Raw genomic sequence first — 20,753 nt, 5'->3', positions numbered from 1 at the left:
TATTATCTTAATTAATTTCCTCTATTGAGTTCTATTATTCAGCGATACTCATTACATATGTTATTGAAATTAAAAATTCGCCGACAATGTAATCAACATTTAAATGTGCATATATATTATCTATTTACAGGAGGATCAAACACAACGAAATCTAGAAATTGTCTTGAACAAACTCAGATCTGTCCCTGGAATACAGGAACTAATGGAAAGCCATATCAAAGAAGTCTTTCCTGTCTCAGACCTGAACGACAGCAGCAAAAACAAAGATGTCTTCCTGAAGATGTGGAAAACCATAGCAGAGATTGCGCCACTGCAATCACAATGGAAGAAACGAATTCCAGGCAAATGGATTGCCCTCGAATTCGAATTACTACAAAAGAAGGAGTCGGGAGTGAAAGTCATGACCATTGAAGACTTGATGGAGTTGAACAAAGGCTTGACACTGCCACTGAATGACATTGAAAACTTGAAATTGTTTTTAAGGTAATTATTTTATATATATAAAAGTATTTTGCGATCGTCATCATGATCTTTTTTAAAATAGGATGTTTCCTTATGCGATATGAAGTCCGACGTGTTTGATAAGTGTAAATTTGTGTTCACTTATTCTGAAAAGTAACAAGTGTAGAGAAAGGGATTTCCTGTTTGGTGACGAGTTTACAAAGAGGAGCCATGTTGGGTTGATTGAAAAATGTAAAAACAGGGACCATGTAGGATGGGCAGTATACAATGAGGGACCTTGCAAAGTGTGAAGTGTAGAAAGAGGGGCCATTTTGGGTTGAGTAACAAATGTACAAAGAGGGAAACTGTAAGGTAACAAGTGTACAAAGAGGGGTCATGTTGGGTTGAGTGATAAATGGAAAAATAGGGACCCTGTAAGGGGGAAAATGTACTAAAAGTGACCTTGAAAAGTGGCAAATATACAAAAAGGGACCCTGTTAGGTAACAATTGTACAAAGTGGGACACTGTGAGGTACAGTGTACAAGGCGGGACTTTCTAAAGGGACTACGTAAAGCGACAAATGTACACAGGTGGACCGAGTAAGGGCAAAGGTGCATATATGTGTTCTGTAAACGGACATGTTTCAAAAGAGAAGAGACTCGGTAAGGTCACAAAGGTACAGAGAGAGGTCCTATTTGGTAATCTTGTGTGCAAAGTGATCAGAAATCATGATAAAGTAAAATTCTTTGCCGGGGATCGATTCTTAACTTCAGGCATACCTGTTATCTCTAGCCGGGGATATATTGCAGTTAGCATTTACCAGAGGTACAACAATATCATGAACCGAACGTAGTAATATTATTACAACAATAAGGTCATGTGTATATTTCTTTAATTCTAACTTCTAATTAGCACTGGTAATGGCTTCAGAAAACACATGCTGATCTAAATCCGTTATGCTGTATTATCTTTAAGCTAAGATAATAACACATATGCGTGTTGGTTTCATCGAAACAGGTATCTCCATCTGACTGGGTTCATGCTTTGCTTTGATCTGGAATGTGACAATCCCATCCTTGTTTTGGACCCACAGTGGGTGATTGACGCCTTCAAGTGCGTGATAACTGCTATTAAGTTTGTCAGCAGACTCACCGTTACCGAAAGGACTCTTTGGAAAGAATTTGAGATGACAGGGAGACTGCCGGATAAGGTTTTGAAAATGCTGTGGGGGAAACATCCTGAAAACAAATTCCTAGATCATATGCCTGTTCTAGTAGCAGCCATGGAGAGACTGGGACTTCTGGTGAAGCCGCTGCCGAATGATAAAGATGAAAAAGTGAACTACTACGTTGTCCCAAGCATGTTGAAGACAGCTGGAGATACGGAGACAGAGATGATGACACAGATTTTGTTTGAATCCACAACAGAAAAATCGTGCACATTGTGTGTTCAATTTCAAAAACGGTTCATTCCACACGCCATTTGGGATAAATTCATCGCAGCCTGTATCCACAGATTCCAGCCTTTTGCAGTTCATTGTATGCCACGTTTTGGCTACTGTTACAGAGGTTTTGTCGCCTTATCCATTGACCCAATCTGGAATATATTGATACACTGTAGTGGCAATGTGATGAAGCTCACTCTTTTCAAAATGAAGGATGATAGTCCAGTTGTACCGGGAACAGGCCATGCTATCCGGGTCGTGTTAGCTGAGGTCCTCCAACAGATACTGACCATGAACCAGCAAGGCCATCTGGAGTTCGACTACTACCTACACTGTCACCCGATAGTGAGGCCACGTGACGAGGCAGTAGAGGCGAAACTACTTCTTCAGACTTCACCACTGACATGTGTACAAATAGATGCCGGTGTCCAGAAAACGGAACCCATACACAGACAACACTATGATGTCTGGTTTCAGTCCCTTGAAGAGGTATTCTTTTAGAACCTAATCTATAATGTATTTCATTCATATTTAAATCAAACAGACATGTACGACAAAATTCTAAATGATATACATTTATTACTTCAACTCAGATATTGATATTTGCTGAAAACCGCCCTTCTTCCAAATTTACTACCTCTTGTGAAGTTTTATAAAATAAAGTGTTGAAATTGAAATTCAAGTATTAATTGCTTTCACATATTTTCAGAATCCTGCTCAGGATATACCTGGTGAGTTTGACGTTGTTTATTTATTAATTTTTATCAATAAAAAACTAAACTCGCTAAACAAGAAAAAAGTTTCTAAATTTTTCAAAACGAAATACGCTTTGGTGATTCCTTCAGAAACAAACAAGGTTGTTTGATTAATATTCGTACAAACAGGGAAGTTTGAATAATATGCGTATGTCATCTGATCTGAATAGGTGTGGATTTACTCAGACGTCCGACCTACAGAGAGCTAGGCCGTATCGCGAAGTTCATCTACGAAGCTCATCATATGTTCTTCATAGAACTTGGACTTCGGGACGCCGAGATCAGCCAGATCCGACAAACTTGTGGTCATCTGTCCTTCCGGACACAGGTGACCGAGATCTTCCTCTCGTGGAGAAATACCCGTCCAGATGCTAGCTTACAGCAGATTGTCATGGCAATGAACTCGCATGGATTGAATAACACGGACATGATGACGGAACTTGAACACATCAACGACGTTAATCTGCTACAAGGTAGTTACATAGTTATATAAAGTATAAAAGCAAAATCTGTAAACTTATCAAAGATGATTAAAAATGATAATGAAGCGTAATTCTAAACTACAATAATGTTTAAGTGTCGTTTCGCATAATTAATTCTAAAGATGTTGTCTGCACCAGATTTATTCTTTTGTTCATACATGAGACTGGTATAAACATGAGGTCCATCGTCCCTGAATCTCTTAAGAGGTTCCATCGGCCTTAGCTAAAAGGTTATCCATTATTTCGTTTTTTATCCATTTTTTTAACTACTCAAATTACCGCTGTTAAAATGATCAGAGTAGAGATTTTACAGGCTTGTAAAATATCACTGGATTCGCTATTCAGCTCCCCGCGATGCGTTATATTAAGCCGGTCTATTTCTAAACTAACCGGGGGAATTACACCAATTTTGCTTGTCCAAACTAAGCAAGGAAAAGTTAATTTGATGTCGACAAAATTTCGTTTTAAGAGGCTTTGGAAAGAGCTGCAAATAGACACAAAATAGCCAGATAGTTTTACAATTGTGTAGAATATCCTTGTAATATTTTATTTAGAATTCCCGGGACCATTTTAATGCAACTCTAAGTTCCAGTCTAAATCTTTACTAAATATAACATGCCTGTCGTGCGATCGCAATAGTAGTAACGAGTTTCCATTTTTTTATGATTTAAGGATCAGAGATACCGGAGTTTCATTTGCGAAAAATTCCAGGACCGCAGGAAGTTGAAGTCATCGAAACATTTGTTAATAAATCGTATTTCAACTTATTTCTTGAACTTGGATTGGAGCCACATACAATCGAAAGGTCAGAAATGGATCACAAACATTCAGTGAAAACCTTGGTCATAGAACTGTTGAATATCTGGATAAAGGAATCCGGAGACAAAGCGACACTTAACAGCGTATTAGTGGCAATGAAAGAGTGCCGCATGGATGTATACGCTGTGGCAATGGAACTGGCTAAAGGCTTATTGGCCGAAAGTTTAAGGCCTTAATAAAAGAAACGTATATGGTAGGGTTATTGGCTATAAACTCTGGTATGAATAGTAAACCTCGTGTCTCTATATAGATTATGCTTACTTCTATAACATTCTACGTAAGACCTGAAGGAAACCTGAATGATTCTCAGTTTCACATTATAATTTCATCGGAATATGTTGCATACATTCTGATGAGAAACCTTACTATATATTTCGCTTGCCCTTACTTTCACTATATATATATACACTGTTTTACGCTTGTATTACACTCAAAAGACTTGTAGGGTGAATCAGCGTTCAATTTTGTATCTACGATGCCTATATGAGACAAAATTCAGTGCAGACGTTTTTGGTTTTTTTTTCACAATTCATCATGAAAATCTCCTCGCGTATGTTTTTTTACCGATTGAATGAACGGAATTTAAGACAGGTTTTGAAATTCCGATAATCTTGTAGGTTTTATTCAACAATTTTTCAGGCAAAAATGATACGTCATTTTCGGCTTTTCGTTTGATTTCCGTAATAGATCAATTGTGAAATGCATTTGAATATTTCAGCATATTTGATATGTATGTACTGTAGTTCTTATTGAATGAGCAGACAATGCAGAAATAACTAATACGGTCAGTTTTGGATTAAAACATTAGTGATTGATGTTCTTAAAAAATTAAAATAACTCTTCATAATGAACGTGTAAGGATTCGCACAATACGGAAGCCCTTCCGGAACTCTTGGACTCGTTTTCTGTGTATAAGGATAATTCACCTCAAAATGACAATGGGCGATAAACACGACAAATTTCTTTTCCAATAGTGGAATGAAATCATATGCTTTCTTAATCCGAGAGAGTATATATTAAATAACAAAAATAGAAAACATCAACATGAATTGAAAAGTTTAATCACAACAAAAATATAATTATATTTTACACAAATTCAAAAAAAAAGATGGAAAATCTTAGAATGTCCAGGTGTCGAAAGAAATATCCGTGTATGCTAATATATATGTATTAGAAATATGTAATTATCATGAAATTATTATCTTAATATACTACAAACAGTTCAAAACTGTTTTTTATAATGCCCGTTTCTTGAAATAACCATTTGACTGAGCAAGCATAGCTATTTCATTGGAAATAATAGCACCAGAAACTTAAAATCTGGAAAATATAATCGCTTTTTTATAACTCTATTATTTCTTTTGAGGTTTCCTGAATCATTTTGAATTATCATCTGAATATGTAGATCTACTATTACATAATCATTATAGATAGGATAACAATTGGCTACAAGAAACCGAAAGTGGGTAAATATGGCCGGAAGTGGGTAAATATGGCCGGAAGTGAGCACGGTCTAGCAGCGTCCACAGTGATGAGGACACAGGGCGGCTATGTTGACACCGTTGGTACATTCGTCCTTGGCATGTCGATCACATGACGCATGCTCAGTCTCGTCACAAAGAACTGTATACAGAAAAATATAGTAATTCGCGAACATAAATTTAATGGAAACCAAAACAAAGATATTACTTTACCGACACTGCTATACACTGCTTCAGTCAGAACACCTACAACTGTCATCGTAATCCTGTAGTGTTGAATGAAAACACAGCTATATTATTTCGCCACACCCCTTTAAGACATTACTAGTTTTGTTGTAGTAACATCAATTTGTGTTGCTACGTTAAAGACGGAACATAGCATCATTATTTTTGTTTTTTGGTGTTTTTTTTATCATGATTCTGTTCTCGGCTGATAATCATTATTATTATTTTTTTATTTGTTGATGATGATCTGTTCCTGGCTGATATTCATTGTTGTAACTTAATTAATGATAATTAAGCTCGAAATACATTTATGTGGATCTGTTCCGTCTCACCAAATTTTCGAGTATGAATTATCATGTCAATACATTATGCATTATGCATTCAGAGTCATTCATGTAAACAACTTATCATTATTCTCGATGATGATGATGATGATGATGATGATGATGACGACGACGACGACGACGACGACGACGACGATGATGACGTCGATGATGATGATGATGATGATGATGATGTAATGTGATGATAATATTGTGATACATGATAAATGGTTGGCTGCTACGAATGATCAATCGATGATGATAATGACGATATTTGCAACTAGCACATGTTAAATTACTTTTAAAATTACAACGGGGTTTGATATTCGCTATGTTTGAGAAGTAAATGAAATTGTTTTTTACTAAACTTTTTCCCTTATTTCCTATACAAATCCATTCACTTGAAATTGATCAAACACGTACTCTATGTTATCATGCATCTATTTGTTCATCAGCTATTTTGGCTATTTCAATGAAACATGATATTTATGAAAATTAAAGGAGAAAGATCTTAATTTATTTTAATCACAACCCGTCAAATTTAAGATCATTTGAATACTGCAAACCCTTTATCAAAGAGATTTTTTATGATTTCAAAACACAACTCCCACTTACTAGTTTCGCATGTGTCGCCGGTATAAAACTTCAGGCAGTTGCACGTGCATGTGTTCAGATCCAATGTTCCAAAGTTGTTGCAAATTTTCCCCGCACAATCTGGAAAGAATCGCACTGTTTAGTAAATAATGTGTCAGTGGGAGAATCTCGAAAATTGAAATACGTGTTTCGAAATGGTCGTAATGTTCTGTTTCGATACAGGTTTAAATTCAAATATCAGAATTAATCAAAGCAAATACAGTTATATTCTCGTGATGACGAATTGTATCCGTTCCTAAATTAGCGGATTCAGTGAGAATCACTCCGTAATGCATTGCGATTCCCTCCACAATCACCTATGACGCTATACAATTATAGCATGGTGTTGAGGTCGGATTCGGAGAAAATTCTGCCCGTTATTCACAATCAACTATTCCCTCGACGGCCACATTTGATTTGTAAAATTATAACATGATGTTGAGTAATAAATAAATCTGAATATATCTATTCACACCCATAAAATGTCTACATATATGTATATTACTGTTTGAATTACTTCTTTGCCCCATATATTCACACAGCGGTATATTGCGTTGTCCAGTCACAACATGGTTATCTCCCCTACTTATGTCATATCTATTATTCACTGTAAGAGTCGGGATATATCAATGATATATATTGTCATCAAAAGGTGAGCTGAGGGCAGATGTAGACATTTTATGGGTGTCTTGTCATTTATAACATTGAGATTTTTTCTTTAATCTGTATTGAACAAAAGGATGAAGTATGTGTGCATTGCATTTTTTCGCCTTTTTGTTTGTTTGTTTGTTGTTATATATATATAAAGAGAATCAAAAGAATTTTTTTTTTTAAATGGAAATAGATTCAAAAGAAAATATGTTTATTAATCTATCGAAACCAAATATAAAATTCATGTAGTTATGTGTAATTCCAAATTGATATTATTGTAAAAGCAATTGTTTTCCTTAACAACATTAATAAGTATGTATATCTTTATTATGACGCCATCAATTTTGTATTTATGTGTACTTTTAGTCATTGTCTTTATGTCGTCAACAATCTCTGTTGTCTTGATGTAACCAGAGCATACATTGATGACGTCATCAATAAAACCTTTCATATCACTGAAAACTCACCACACAGTCCATCATTACATGAGTGAGGACAGGCGCCACATGAAGTTCCATTCAAGAAAGGACGAATCACGTCATCATAGAACTGTCTGTAACAGGAAATACGTCATTATCTACCGGAAGTCGTAACGTGGCCATTTTACACTACAATAACATAAAACTGTTTAACACAAGGTATTATATATCAAATTTACTCCATGAAACCAGAGCTAATACGAATATTAGCTATCTTAAACATTATATATGCATTTCTTAGCGATTTCTCATCTAAATAATGGCTATATCTAGATATTTTGAAATATCGATATTCTGAGTAATCCCTTTCACTTATTCCAAGGTAACTGGAGTTTCCATCAAATCAGTTACACTTCTTTCTATGTACCTTTCAAATATAAAACATGTATTTCTTGGTACTTTTCAAAAAAAAATTCTTGCAGTTTCATAAGCATCATATAACATCTATATATTTCTGTGTCTGCATATACAAATATTTTCTATGGGATGGAAAAACAAGCTTAGAGCTTATATTAATTCCTTCCACATGTACATACAAAGGCAAATATAAATCTTCGGAACAAAAATTTTTTTTTTTAAATCTTCGGAACTGGAACACCTTACATCAATATGAAATGCTGTAGTTACTCACCCGTATGCGTAGTTACAGACAAAAGACGATCTGTCTTTTCGTCCCTCACACTCTGCGTATCCACAGCCAACACGCGAGACATGCCAGGTAACTAGCTGTGAAAGACACATGCATTTATATCACATCCAAATGTTACTATAATGGGAGTGAAATAACCCTGTCCTTGTTAGGGGAGATAACCCTGTCCTTGTTAGGGGAAATAACCCTGTCCTTGTTAGGGGAGATAACCCTGTCCTTGTAAGGGGAAATAACCCTGTCTTTGTTAGAGGAAATAACCCTGTCCTTGTTAGGGAAGATAACCATGTCCTTGTTAGGGGAAATAACCCTGTCCTTGTAAGGGGAAATAACATTGTCCCTGTTAGGGGAAATAACCCTGTCCTTGTTAGGGGAAATAACCCTATCCTTGTAAGGGGAAATAACCCTGTCGTTGTTAGGGCTCAAACAAGGAACCTCCCACTCTTTAAGCAAAAACAACACTTTTTTAAATCCTTTCCCACAGAACTACATCATACTGTAGAGATGACAACACTAACAAACATTGATGAAATATTTCAGATAGCACAACTAGAGAAGGAAAGACAGAAAGAAAATAAAGAAACAAGAGAATAGGAAAATCTGTAACCACAGACTTTTTTCAGGTTCAAAAATAATTCATTGATCAAAACATGAAAGTACATCAATTTATAATTGATCTCCTCGCGCAAGAGGGTATTCATTCGACATACAACTTTTTCAATCATATTCATTCATACGTTAGTTATATATATATATATATTTGATAAAAAGCAAAAACAACACAAAATTAGAAGTGATATACATGTACCATTACCCAAAATAAGCAAGATGATCTACATTCAACATTTATAATAGTACAGGAAACGTAACAGCTCTGTGGAATTGTGAGGCAGTATACAATTATTGACTGGGGCTGAGTGCAACAGCGGTTTTGTTAGTACTTAAGATCCTGGCTATTGCCCGACGCGAACAATAAACAATTAAGGTTATATTCCGACCATGAATGGTTTAATGTCGTGAACATTTATTGAAATGCTACCACTTGAACATAAAGAAAATCATGCATTGTACAATCGAAAAAAACTAGGGGAGAACGTGACAAAACTATCTCGATTGTAAATGTCTCCCATTGCCGCCAGTATAAGGAAAGAACGATTTTGTTTGGTTAATTTTGTTAAGCTTCCTATTAACAGCCAGGGTCATTTAAGGACGTGTCAGGTTTTGGAGGTGAAGGAAAGCCAGAGTATCCGGAGAAAAATCACCGGTGCGGAAATAGATACCCGATTATATAGAAAGTCACACAATAATCGCCTCATACAGCCATGTAACAAGATACAATAGGAACTTTTCTTGAATCCATCTTTAAAATCTGAAGATTCAGTTCAAATCATTAAGATATGCTAAAAATGTTGTTTTAATTTGGTCATATGTGCAATTGAACACTTTACTATTTCAAAAAGTGATTTTTTTAATGTAACCTAGTTTTTTTAACAATTATCTAAACGCGTCATAAGAAGCAGCGTATAGCAGCTTACCATTGACGTCGACTACAACGTGTATATGAACTACAGTGGAACCGCGATAATCCGGACGCCGATAGTCCGGAAAACTCGCAATCCGGACGGAAATGCACGGGAACGGATTTCCGTAACGTTATTTGTACTCACCAGTCCGGAAATTCGGATTCCGATTCCGGAACCCCATTTAGGGAACGGAACGTACTTTTCATAAGTAAATTTCCCGCAATAATCCGGACTATTTTTTCACCACGTGGAGAGAAAAATGTCGGGGCAAGTCATCCGTGTCGACAGCTGAACAGACTATCGCTTGACACTGTGCGTAGCCATAGCGACCGCTGTAGATAGCTATTGCACTACACAGCTGTTGTGATGAAAAAAAAGGCCAACGGGATATATTATTTCACATTGATTGCTGCAAATATGTTTTAACTGAACATCCATTGCAAAGTGGTAATTGCACTACTCTGTTATCAGCGTCATAATTTCCCCATTACGTGCCGACGTCACAACTTCATGACAGAACAACAGAGAATTGAGAATACCGATATTTAAGGTTTCATAATAATCTGATAAATACCATAATTATGTGACAAAAAAAAAGCATGCTTTTATATGAAATATATTAAATATTTACATTATATCTCAGCATCTATATGATTGTCCCTCTTAAGGTTAGGCTTCCGGGGAAAAGTGTTCTTTTAAGTACAAAAGATTCATGCACATTTACGGGGCAGGTGTTTACAGTTCGTCTAGCCGTTTTCCACGCGAACAAATTATCTTAAAGTACAACTGAAACTGACCGTATCTAGCCTGTCGCTATGGAACAATGGAATGATGTTGGTTTTCGACAGTGTCCTCTTTAACGTGGATAATATGTTATCTAACTCCAGACAGAGCTGTCAAATAGAGCCTCATTACCACCGGATGTTCTTCCGCCGTGGTCTTTGTCTCGGTTCGACTGATAGCTCTAACAAAATACGTGCTCTGTGGTATAGTCCAATTAATAGCTCTAACAGTATACGTGTTTCAATTAATCTTTATTAATCGCTTGGAAGTTACAGGTCGTTTATGTTTCCGGCAACATACAACCAGAAATCCGAGAAAGCGCGTCATCGCCAAAGACAGAAGGAGTGACAGATAAGGGGATGGAATCAGAGTAGAGTAATTATTCCCGGAAACCAAGAAAGCGTGTGTCGCGAGGTGCGAGAATCGTTCGCGTTAGCGCCGAACGTGTCCAATTCGTGTTAATGATAGATTGTATCGTCGACAGTTTTTGGGGGATTAAAACTGGCCAGATTAGGGTCTGCCGTCATCTCTCACACCAAAGTGACTATCATGCACACTTCTGTACAGACATCGCTGGTGTTACCTCGTTTTCCCGCCAGATAAATTCGCCGGAATGTCACTAATTTGCCAGCACCATTTAATGATCTCTATTTTGTTTAGGGAAAATGTTAACATAGGATTTTTTTTCTCTTGTGAACAGACGACTGACAAATCTAATTCGACAGAAAATGGAGTTCTTACTGCCTGTATTGTATTTTTTTCAATATTAACTTAGTCACTTTTTTTAAAGTCTTCCTTTTCTTCCTTGTCTGCATTATCTTTTCTGTGATTTATTTATCTATTTTCTCTTCCGTTCCCCTCTAGAGAGCCATCCTCACATGTCCTTGGATGTTGGTGATACAAGGGCTCATTATCACATTTCTGTGACTGTAAGTGTCCCAAGAGACCAATCCTTACCATACCAAGGCTGGCCGTGCCTATAGAAATCCGTCCTCATATGACCTTGTCTGTGCCTCTAGCAATCCATCCTCATATGATCTTTTCTGTGCCTATAGAAATCCATCATCATATGACCTTGTCTGTGCCTATAGCAATCCATCCTCATATGACCTTGTATGTGCCTCTAGAAATCCATCCTCATATGACCTTGTCTGTACCTCTAGAAATCCATCCTCATATGACCTTGTCTGTGCATCTAGCAATCCATCCTCATATGACCTTGTCTGTGCCTCTAGCAATCCATCCTCATATGACCTTGTCTGTGCCTCTAGCAATCCATCCTCATATGACCTTTTCTGTGCCTCTAGAAATCCATCCTCATATGACCTTGTCTGTGCCTCTAGCAATCCATCCTCATATGACCTTTTCTGTGCCTCTAGCAATCCATCCTCATATGACCTTGTCTGTACCTCTAGAAATCCATCCTCATATGACCTTGTCTGTACCTCTAGCAATCCATCCCCATATGACCTTTTCTGTGCCTATAGAAATCCATCCTCATATGACCTTGTCTGTGCCTCTAGAAATCCATCCTCATATGACCTTGTCTGTGCCTATAGAAATCCATCCTCATATGACCTTGTCTGTGCCTCTAGAAATCCATCCTCATATGACCTTGTCCGTGCCTATAGAAATCCATCCTCATATGACCTTGTCTGTGCCTATAGAAATCCATCCTCATATGACCTTGTCTGTGCCTCTAGAAATCCATCCTCATATGACCTTGTCTGTGCCTCTAGAAATCCATCCTCATATGACCTTGTCTGTGCCTATAGAAATCCATCCTCATATGACCTTGGTTGATGGTGTCCCCTGGAGACCCGTCCTCACATGATCATGGCTGATGATGTCTCATAGTTGCCCATCATCATATACCCCTGGTTGTTGGTGTACATAGCGACCCACCCTCATATGACACTGGCTGTTTGTGCCAAGTAGACTTCCCTCCTTATATGATATTGGCTGTTGGTGCCCCTAGAAACCCATTCTTATATGATATTGGCTTTTGGTGTCCCATAGACTCCCGCCCTCATATAACCCTGGCTGTTGATGTCCCCTAGACTCCCGCCCTCATATAAGCCTTGCTGTTGATGTCCCCTAGACTCCCGCCCTCATATAACCCTCGCTGTCGATGTCCCCTAGACTCTCGTCCTTATATAAGCCTTGCTGTTGGTGTCCCTTTAGACACCCGTCCTCTGGTTTCCCCTAAACATTCTTCCTTCTATAACCCTGGCTGTTGTAGTCCCTTTAGACACCCGTCCTCATATAACCCTGCTTGTTGGTGTCCTTTAGACACCCGTCCTTGTATGGCCCTGGCTGTTGTAGTCCCTTTAGACACCCGTCCTCATATAACCCTGCTTGTTGGTGTCCCTTTAGACACCCGTCCTTGTATGGCCCTGGCTGTTGTAGTCCCTTTAGACACCCGTCCTCATATAACCCTGCTTGTTGGTGTCCCCCAGAGACCCGTCTTTGTATGAACCTGGATGTTGCTGCCCTCTTAGACTCCCGTCCTCACATAATCCTAGCTGTTGGTGTCCTCTAGACATCCGTCCTCATATGACACTGGCTGTTGGTGTCCCTTTAGACACCCGTCCTCATATAACCCTGGTTGTTGGTGTCCCTTTAGACATCCGTCCTCATATGACACTGGCTGTTGGTGTCCCTTTATACAACCGCCTTACATAACCTTGGCTGTTCGTGTCCCTTTAGACACCCGTCCTCATATAACCCTGGCTGATGATGTTCCCTAGACACTCGTCCTCATATTACACTGGTTGATGATGTTCCCTTGACACCTATCATCATATGACTGATGCTGTTTGTGCAACAGAGGCCAATCCTCATACGATCCTACCCTCATCCCAGCAACAGAGGCCAATCCTCATACGATCCTACCCTCATCCCAGCAACAGAGGCCAATCCTCATACGATCCTACCCTCATCCCAGCAACAGAGGCCAATCCTCATACGATCCTACCCTCATCCCAGCAACAGAGGCCAATCCTCATACGATCCTACCCTCATCCCAGCAACAGAGGCCAATCCTCATACGATCCTACCCTCATCCCAGCAACAGAGGCCAATCCTCATACGATCCTACCCTCATCCCAGCAACAGAGGCCAATCCTCATACGATCCTACCCTCATCCCAGCAACAGAGGCCAATCCTCATACGATCCTACTCTCATCCCAAGAGACCAATCCAGACCAATCCTCGTATGACTTTAACTGTCGGTGTCCCTCTAGACTCTAGATCTAATCAAATAATTAAGATCAGCAACGATAACTTATATTCAAAAATATCCGTTGGGGTACATGGGTTGCCCATTGCAAACGGAATTGCAACATTTTAGAAAAATGGTTGAATTATGTCTCATGCTTTAATATGACACTTCTTTACAGTGAATTTGCACTTGAAATCGTATTCAATGTAGTTCATACATGCACAGTAATGTTAATGTACATATTCAGTCAACCCCCTAGGCATTGTAGTTTTAAAATAAGATAAATACTATAATTAAAATAGGTAAATGACAGTTCTATGGCGGAAAATTTAAATTCGAAAATAACACCCAACCTCGCATTGATATTTCCGTAAAGTTCAGATACTCAACTCTCCAAACTATCCACAGCATAGGTGTACTGTCAACTCTCATTCTGCCATTTGTCTAGCTTTCAAGGAACAATTTCGTCATCCATTATTCGAAACGCACAACTTACGAACAGTCACGACTTAAGCTCAACTGATAGTGGACATAAAGCCTCTCGAATATATCTAGGAATAAAATGTTTCTGAAATACGCTCGTCCCTGCATGCAGCCATTTTGTTTAATGATATACCTTAGCGGCATTATACCGGTTCAATTAATAAATTACCTGACTTTAACGACCGTATGAAATATTGGCCTTATTTGCTCAAGTTTTCTCATTGGGCACCTGTACACATGAAACAGTATACTCCTTACACAGTATCAATCTATAGAAGCAATAGTAGTAATTATTGTATAATACATTACCTGCGTAAAGTGACCGATCTTGTTCCATGATAAGGTTTTGGCACCCTCGCCATATTGGTAACTGTCTTTCTCAGCGTACCACGCAGCCACGCATTCCCGCCAATTGTTATTTCCGGCGCACATATTCTGTCCAATATACACCCCAGGTAAACCTGAAATGCACCGGAAATACGTCATTTAGTTCATTTGGACCGGAATCGGTATATGATATGTGACCCGATACTGCATAATTATACTGGTATTTGACAATCTTGTGTATGACACGACACAAAATGGTTTCCGAAATATAGGTTGTCTATGACGACGGCAGTCGCTACAAATGAGCATATTGCATCTCAGCAATAATACTAAGCAACACCTCTTGTTCACACGCGACACCTCTTGTTATTAAATAATCATGCAGTATTGCTCGATTCATTGAGAGTAAGACTAGTAAGCCTGAGGTTCCTAGTCCGATCCTTAGAGGAGGCATTGAAATGATTCATTACCACTATTAATGACCTTTGTTATATTTAAAACAAACCCACATACATCTTGACAATCAAAACACGTTTAACATGAAAATAAAACAAACAAACAAATGTTCACGACGGAAACCAACAACGGTTACCATGGAAACATCTTCGACATACACATGTATATGTTAACAATGGCTACTTGCACGTTGGTTACCTGTAGCGACACAAATTTCTGAAATCGTGACCAATGTTTATCGTAGAATAACCTGTACTCAATGTGTATAAATGTGTACAAATGTACATATGAGTATGATGCCCGAAATATACTTAGTACTTGGCATACATTAAGTATAACATAAATGATATAACTATACCTCATGTTCATAAAAGTGTCAGTGATTAGCCGAAATGCATCACGTGGCCGAGAAATAAAACGGAACCGTATCAATATTGAGCGACGTGGACCACAGGGGTTTAGAATAAAAATTATATTTATTATCTTTAGTTTGTTTTTGAGTACCATGAGTTATTGATTATTTTTTCGGTATGATAAACAATTTATGGCCCTGGATACAGGGTAATATGAAGGTTTACTCTTATATTTCTCTCGAGCAAGCCCTCAGGAAATATGATACATTACACAAATGACTGGCACATAATGTTCTATAAAATTGTGTAAAACAATTAATCTAGACTCGTGTGTATTATAAAACCATTGAGGTCAAATGGATGGGAACTGGTAAATACTGTCTTAGAAACAAACAAGGCTATGGTTAAGGGGAGGCAACCTCTATACAACCATACAGCGATTCAGAAATTATTTCTGAGATACCCCCTATGATTACAGTATGTACCGGTCATCGTATCTAAGGAATTCCCGACATTTTAGTTTTTGCTGTGCTTGGAGAAGCATACACAAAAATACCACAACACATATGTAGCAACAAAATCTCCCTTTTTAAAGGGCTTCCTTCGTTCGCACCATGTTCGAAATATGCATAATTTCTATTGATGAAAGCTATATCAGAACGATGATTATACGAGTGTTTGTGCCTACAAGTAATGAAATAAACGCCGAAATGTACAGGGAAAATGCGTATGTATACAAATACCGTATGTTTGTGCGGTAATTAGTGATACTTCGGGTCGAATTAATGAATTTACAGGACTAATACTCTAAGAACTTTGGTTTATCTTGCAGAGTAATTCTGCCTTATTAATGTAAAGATTTTAACTATTTGGAAAAAAGTACATATTTTCCAGTAGGTTTAATTTTGACGGCCTAAACTTTATCAATGGAAGGAATACCCCTTTAATAACAGTTAATAATATTTCATATTAAAGCATTAAATTTTGTATTTGATATTGGATTGCTAGAAAATGGTGTAATAGAACAAACTTGCTTCTAATATCGGTGTTTCGCTAAGCTCAGCCGCTTTACTCTCTAAAACGTATTCTCTAAAATGGCTCTAAAAGTGTTAAATGTGCTACTTACTGTTGGTCCACCGATTAGCGAGATGGTCGTGATCAAAGCTACAAGTCTCGGCATGTCTCTGAGCAGATGATGCCATGCCATCGTCCCAAATCTTGAAAAAAAAAATACAAAATGAAGGTTTGCTCAAATTCTCTTAATTTACATAATACAGAGACAAATGTTAAAATTAAGATTTTCTGGTATAAAGTTTTGGTTGACACATACAATTCCTGCTCACATTACTACCATTGTATTCATAAAATTAAACTCGTTGTGACGGAATTCAAGCTTTCGGGCCCACATGTTGCTATTCACTTGTAAGCTAGAATAATTGTTTTCCTCTCCAATGAATGAAATTGATATATATGGACATCGGTCGCACGCTTTCGTGGTATCGGCTATGTTAAAAAAAAAGGCGTGATATATTTCTAATGCCTGATTGAGAATACTGTATATCAGAGTTTTCACTTTTAATTTAATTTATGAGAATTGCACTAACTCGCTATTACTTTGTCACATTATGAATGTTTTCGTCGCCGCCATCGTTGCCCGTCGTCGTCGTCGTCAGTTTTATTTTGTTTTTGTTTTTTGTTGGGTTTTTTTTAGGGGGGGGATAGAGATTAGTGGGGGTAGCAAAGTTTATTTGACCGTCCTTAATTTATCTTAAACTTGTAAATTAGCTTGTTAACGTAAATATAACTTACTACTTTCATCATGTTAGCTGCGTCACGGCCGATAAGTCTCCTGTAGTCGTTGTGCAGCTCAACGATGTCCTTTTTGTCCGCATCACTGACTCCAGGGTTACGAACAGGATACTAAAAAAATAATATGTCTGGCAGAATTAGAAAATTAGACGGTTTTATATTTATAATATTGCAGGAATAACTTAAAGTCAATAAAATTTTAATAGTTTTACTAAATGAATGAAGGAAGAAATTGTTTTCATGAAAGTGATTTTTTTCCTTTAAAAACTGAACGGTATGCTCATTAAAATAACCTTTAACTTGATTAAACATTATAACATGCATTCGGCCAAGTAACAATTTATTTCAAAATGATAAGCTATTTGGCAATGTGATTGTATGTAATAACTAAGCCTATATGATCTTTGTCTATCTGAGAACAATATTCAAAACTGAATGCTGCAAGTATGGGGCACTTCAAGCTTTTAATTGATATTCTGTACGTAGAGCCTTAAGAATAGACAGAGCCTCTATTTCAGTATTTCAAAATCCTGTTCCGAGCATCCATTCGACAAAACCTTGTTCTGGACACCATTTCCATAAAACTTCGATATGGAAATCCACCCATTCCACAAAACCTCATTTTCAAAATGACTATGAATTAGTTTTAATCGTTGCCCACCTGCTCCCCTTTCTTTCCGCCATTAATTAAATGTAAACTTAATAACATATTACCTTTGCGTTTCCATCTACAAAAATGAAAAGTAATAAAAATTAACATTAATTACGTTAGTAATTAAATACTCTAAGCAAAGCTTGGGTATATATAACTTATGGAAACAACATAAATTTACAACGTACGTTATTGGACAACCAACATGTTTATTTGTATGACAGATTATAAAAAAGTGGTCTTTCAATATTTTTTCTAAGACAAGCATTTTTTTTTTTTTTTTTTTTTTTTCTTAAGGTGATTACAAGCTGTGTAATCCTCAAGGAGGAGTAGAAGTTAGAAGCAACACCCAAATTTCACCTAAAGATGAACATAAGACAAAAACAACTTGATTTATACAAAAATGTCCATCTTGCACAAGTGATACTTTAGACAAATCTTAGCTACAGACTGTGGGTCTTCATGAGGAGTAGGCTTTTAAAGCGACTTACAAATTGGGATGAAATCAGCTCATTCCTCTTTGTGGCCACATCATTCTCTTACATGGGCAGCCCCAACCTCAGTTATTCAAGAATGAATGGCCTTTCTAACTGATACTTCAGATCAAATTTAGTTGAACTCACGTTTAGGGCGAGTAGCGTTTAAAGCAAAAATTAGTTATTTTACCTTCATGGTGACATAACATTGGATAGCTGGTGAGGTGAAATATTGCAATAGGCTGTGTCATGAAGGATGTAAACAAATAATTTACTACATTGTCTTTTCCAATTTTTTGTACCCCTCCCGAAACCTAGTTAAACCTCATTTATTCAATAAATGACAGTCTTGCCTCAGTAGTATTTCAGACCAAATTTAGTTAGAATCTGCAATGTCGTTTAGGAGGAGTAGCGTTTAAGGGGAAAGTTTACGGACGTTGGACGAAACACGACATGAATATAGACCAGTAATCGTAAGCACACGGGTCAGATGACCTAAAAGGGCGAATTTGACAGTAATGCTTTCGAGTTTCGATTTCTTTGGCAGTTTCAATAAATATACATACGGTTGTTAACTTGGGTATCCGGAAGTTGGTCCGTGCCGAGAAGAGTGTTGGAATCCGAGTCGAGACTGGCTGAGAGGACTGGACCTAAGGCCACGGCCACACACAGCAAGACGACTGACGAGAACATGTTCATGGAACTAGTTGGGAAAAAATATAATTGTACGCACCAAAGTCGCCATTTCGCTTGAGTTAACGTCAGTACTAGAATTTCTTAAAGCTGACAACGCAAGTTAAAAAGCTTTCGTTTGTAAATAAAAATTAAAAAAATTAAATGGTTTGGGGATGTTCCTAGTGATAAATATATATCGTCCGGTCACCGTTTGCAAATAAGTGGCAGACATTTCAGTTGTAGCTTTTTTAACTTGCGTTGTTAGCTTTAAAGTAAACACTGAACTCAAGAAAATACGAATTTTTACGTTGTGTCTGTATTTATCAATCGGAACTCTTCGGGAGTACCAGTGCTTCATACAATATATAGTTATGGCCGTCTTGTACCGTACTTTTGATAAAGACACTTTCTCAGTAGGAATGGCGAAAAAATATTGTTAAAATTGTCCCCATTACATTTATTCGTACGAGGCGAATAAATTTGGTTAACCAAACCTCTTCTGAATTTGACTCATATTCTTCAACATCATTAACTAGATACAAGTATGAGTAATTAATTACCTTATACTCAATTTCTGTAAATCGTAATCTTTTAGGGGGAAAAAATAAAATCAAAATAAACTTAAATTAGTCAATTTAAAATAAATTTAAGGTCATATGATAAGTAACACATGTACAGTATAGCATATCAATTAGTGTTAAAGTTAGGCTTATTGACACTTACGATTTGATTGCTCGGATTTGTGTTAAAGTTAATGAGTTGAGGCAAAAAATGCTATTAATTCGTATTCGTATTGAAATTGAAAACATGAATAAACTACAAATCCCGTTAATAATAATTCAAATCAAAAGGAAATCATTTATATAAATTTCGTGCGAGTTTACTTACCTTACAGCTGTTTAATCCACCGTCAGGTCTGTAAACCTACTGACCACCGAGTTGTACATTCAAATTTGTCTTTCCGATATTGGGTGGAAATATAGATTTGATCATTTCACTTAAGGTACGTAAACTTCCAGTGTTATGAAGATAACATTTTCGAAGTACATTCAAAGCTCCTTTGTCCGCTCCCTTAGCGATTCAAACATATTGATAACAACATAGTTTGGTTCCTTTGTGGCTGTCGTCTGCTCTCTGAATTAATCAACTGTAATCAACTCCGATTGAAATGTAGAGGTCGCCACCCAGATTCACATTTCAATGTACGTCACAACACGATTGCTGGGTCAATTATGAGCAGGGTAGCGTTTCTCTAAGGAATTCGACATTGATTCACATCAATTTATTTTGGCCACGTTAAAATATCCAACTTAATAAATTAATCTTTCTCGTTTTTTAGATTAAAATTTTGGCACATTTTTCTGCTTATTCACACCAAGTTATTATTAAGATCTGTATAAGTATGAATAATAAATGACAGTTGAAAAAAATGTCAAATTGCATCCCCGCCCAAATTTTATCATATGACGAAATTGAGGTGTTTCGTTGTTGGGAAACACCTCATTTAGCTGATATTTTCACAAAAATAATTTGTATGAGGGTGGGCATCGTATTGTATCGAAAAAAATTCACAAATTAATGTGACATTTAGATTTGAGATAAGTTGCTGAAA

The 20,753-nt window shown here is 37.2% G+C and overlaps 2 protein-coding genes across 2 annotated transcripts; one reads left to right on the top strand and one right to left on the bottom strand.

The window, feature by feature from the left end:
* The first annotated feature begins 1,478 nt into the window (after positions 1-1,478).
* On the top strand, positions 1,479-4,992 carry LOC117344950. Its single transcript, XM_033907836.1, has 4 exons — positions 1,479-2,375; positions 2,596-2,617; positions 2,812-3,114; positions 3,796-4,992. Exons 1-4 carry the CDS (start codon positions 1,482-1,484, stop codon positions 4,116-4,118), a joined length of 1,542 nt encoding a protein of 513 aa, XP_033763727.1. The 5' UTR covers positions 1,479-1,481; the 3' UTR covers positions 4,119-4,992.
* On the bottom strand, positions 4,987-20,137 carry LOC117344951 (cysteine-rich venom protein TEL1-like). Its single transcript, XM_033907837.1, has 10 exons — positions 20,030-20,137; positions 19,033-19,169; positions 18,053-18,066; positions 17,339-17,449; positions 16,656-16,746; positions 14,703-14,854; positions 8,366-8,460; positions 7,723-7,808; positions 6,587-6,685; positions 4,987-5,565 (listed from the first exon to the last, which is right to left on the bottom strand). Exons 2-10 carry the CDS (start codon positions 19,163-19,165, stop codon positions 5,456-5,458), a joined length of 891 nt encoding a protein of 296 aa, XP_033763728.1. The 5' UTR covers positions 19,166-19,169; positions 20,030-20,137; the 3' UTR covers positions 4,987-5,455.
* Between the last annotated feature and the right edge of the window lie 616 nt (positions 20,138-20,753).

This window comes from Pecten maximus, chromosome 16 (genome assembly GCF_902652985.1).
Source record: "Pecten maximus chromosome 16, xPecMax1.1, whole genome shotgun sequence".
Classification (NCBI taxonomy): domain Eukaryota; kingdom Metazoa; phylum Mollusca; class Bivalvia; order Pectinida; family Pectinidae; genus Pecten; species Pecten maximus.
This window is presented reverse-complemented; position numbering and strand designations above follow the sequence as displayed.

Bases quoted from the DNA above. Each gene is read 5' to 3' on its own strand.
- LOC117344950 (XM_033907836.1), top strand. From the start codon at position 1,482: ATGCTTTGCTTTGATCTGGAATGTGACAATCCCATCCTTGTTTTGGAC. The intron at 2,376-2,595 runs GTATTCTTTTAG...ACATATTTTCAG, and splicing joins GGTTTCAGTCCCTTGAAGAG to AATCCTGCTCAGGATATACC. The intron at 2,618-2,811 runs GTGAGTTTGACG...TGATCTGAATAG, and splicing joins TCCTGCTCAGGATATACCTG to GTGTGGATTTACTCAGACGT.
- LOC117344951 (XM_033907837.1), bottom strand. From the start codon at position 19,165: ATGAACATGTTCTCGTCAGTCGTCTTGCTGTGTGTGGCCGTGGCCTTA. The intron at 14,855-16,655 runs GTAAGTAGCACA...GGTGCATTTCAG, and splicing joins CGCTAATCGGTGGACCAACA to GTTTACCTGGGGTGTATATT. The intron at 8,461-14,702 runs GTAATGTATTAT...TGTCTTTCACAG, and splicing joins AGATCGGTCACTTTACGCAG to CTAGTTACCTGGCATGTCTC.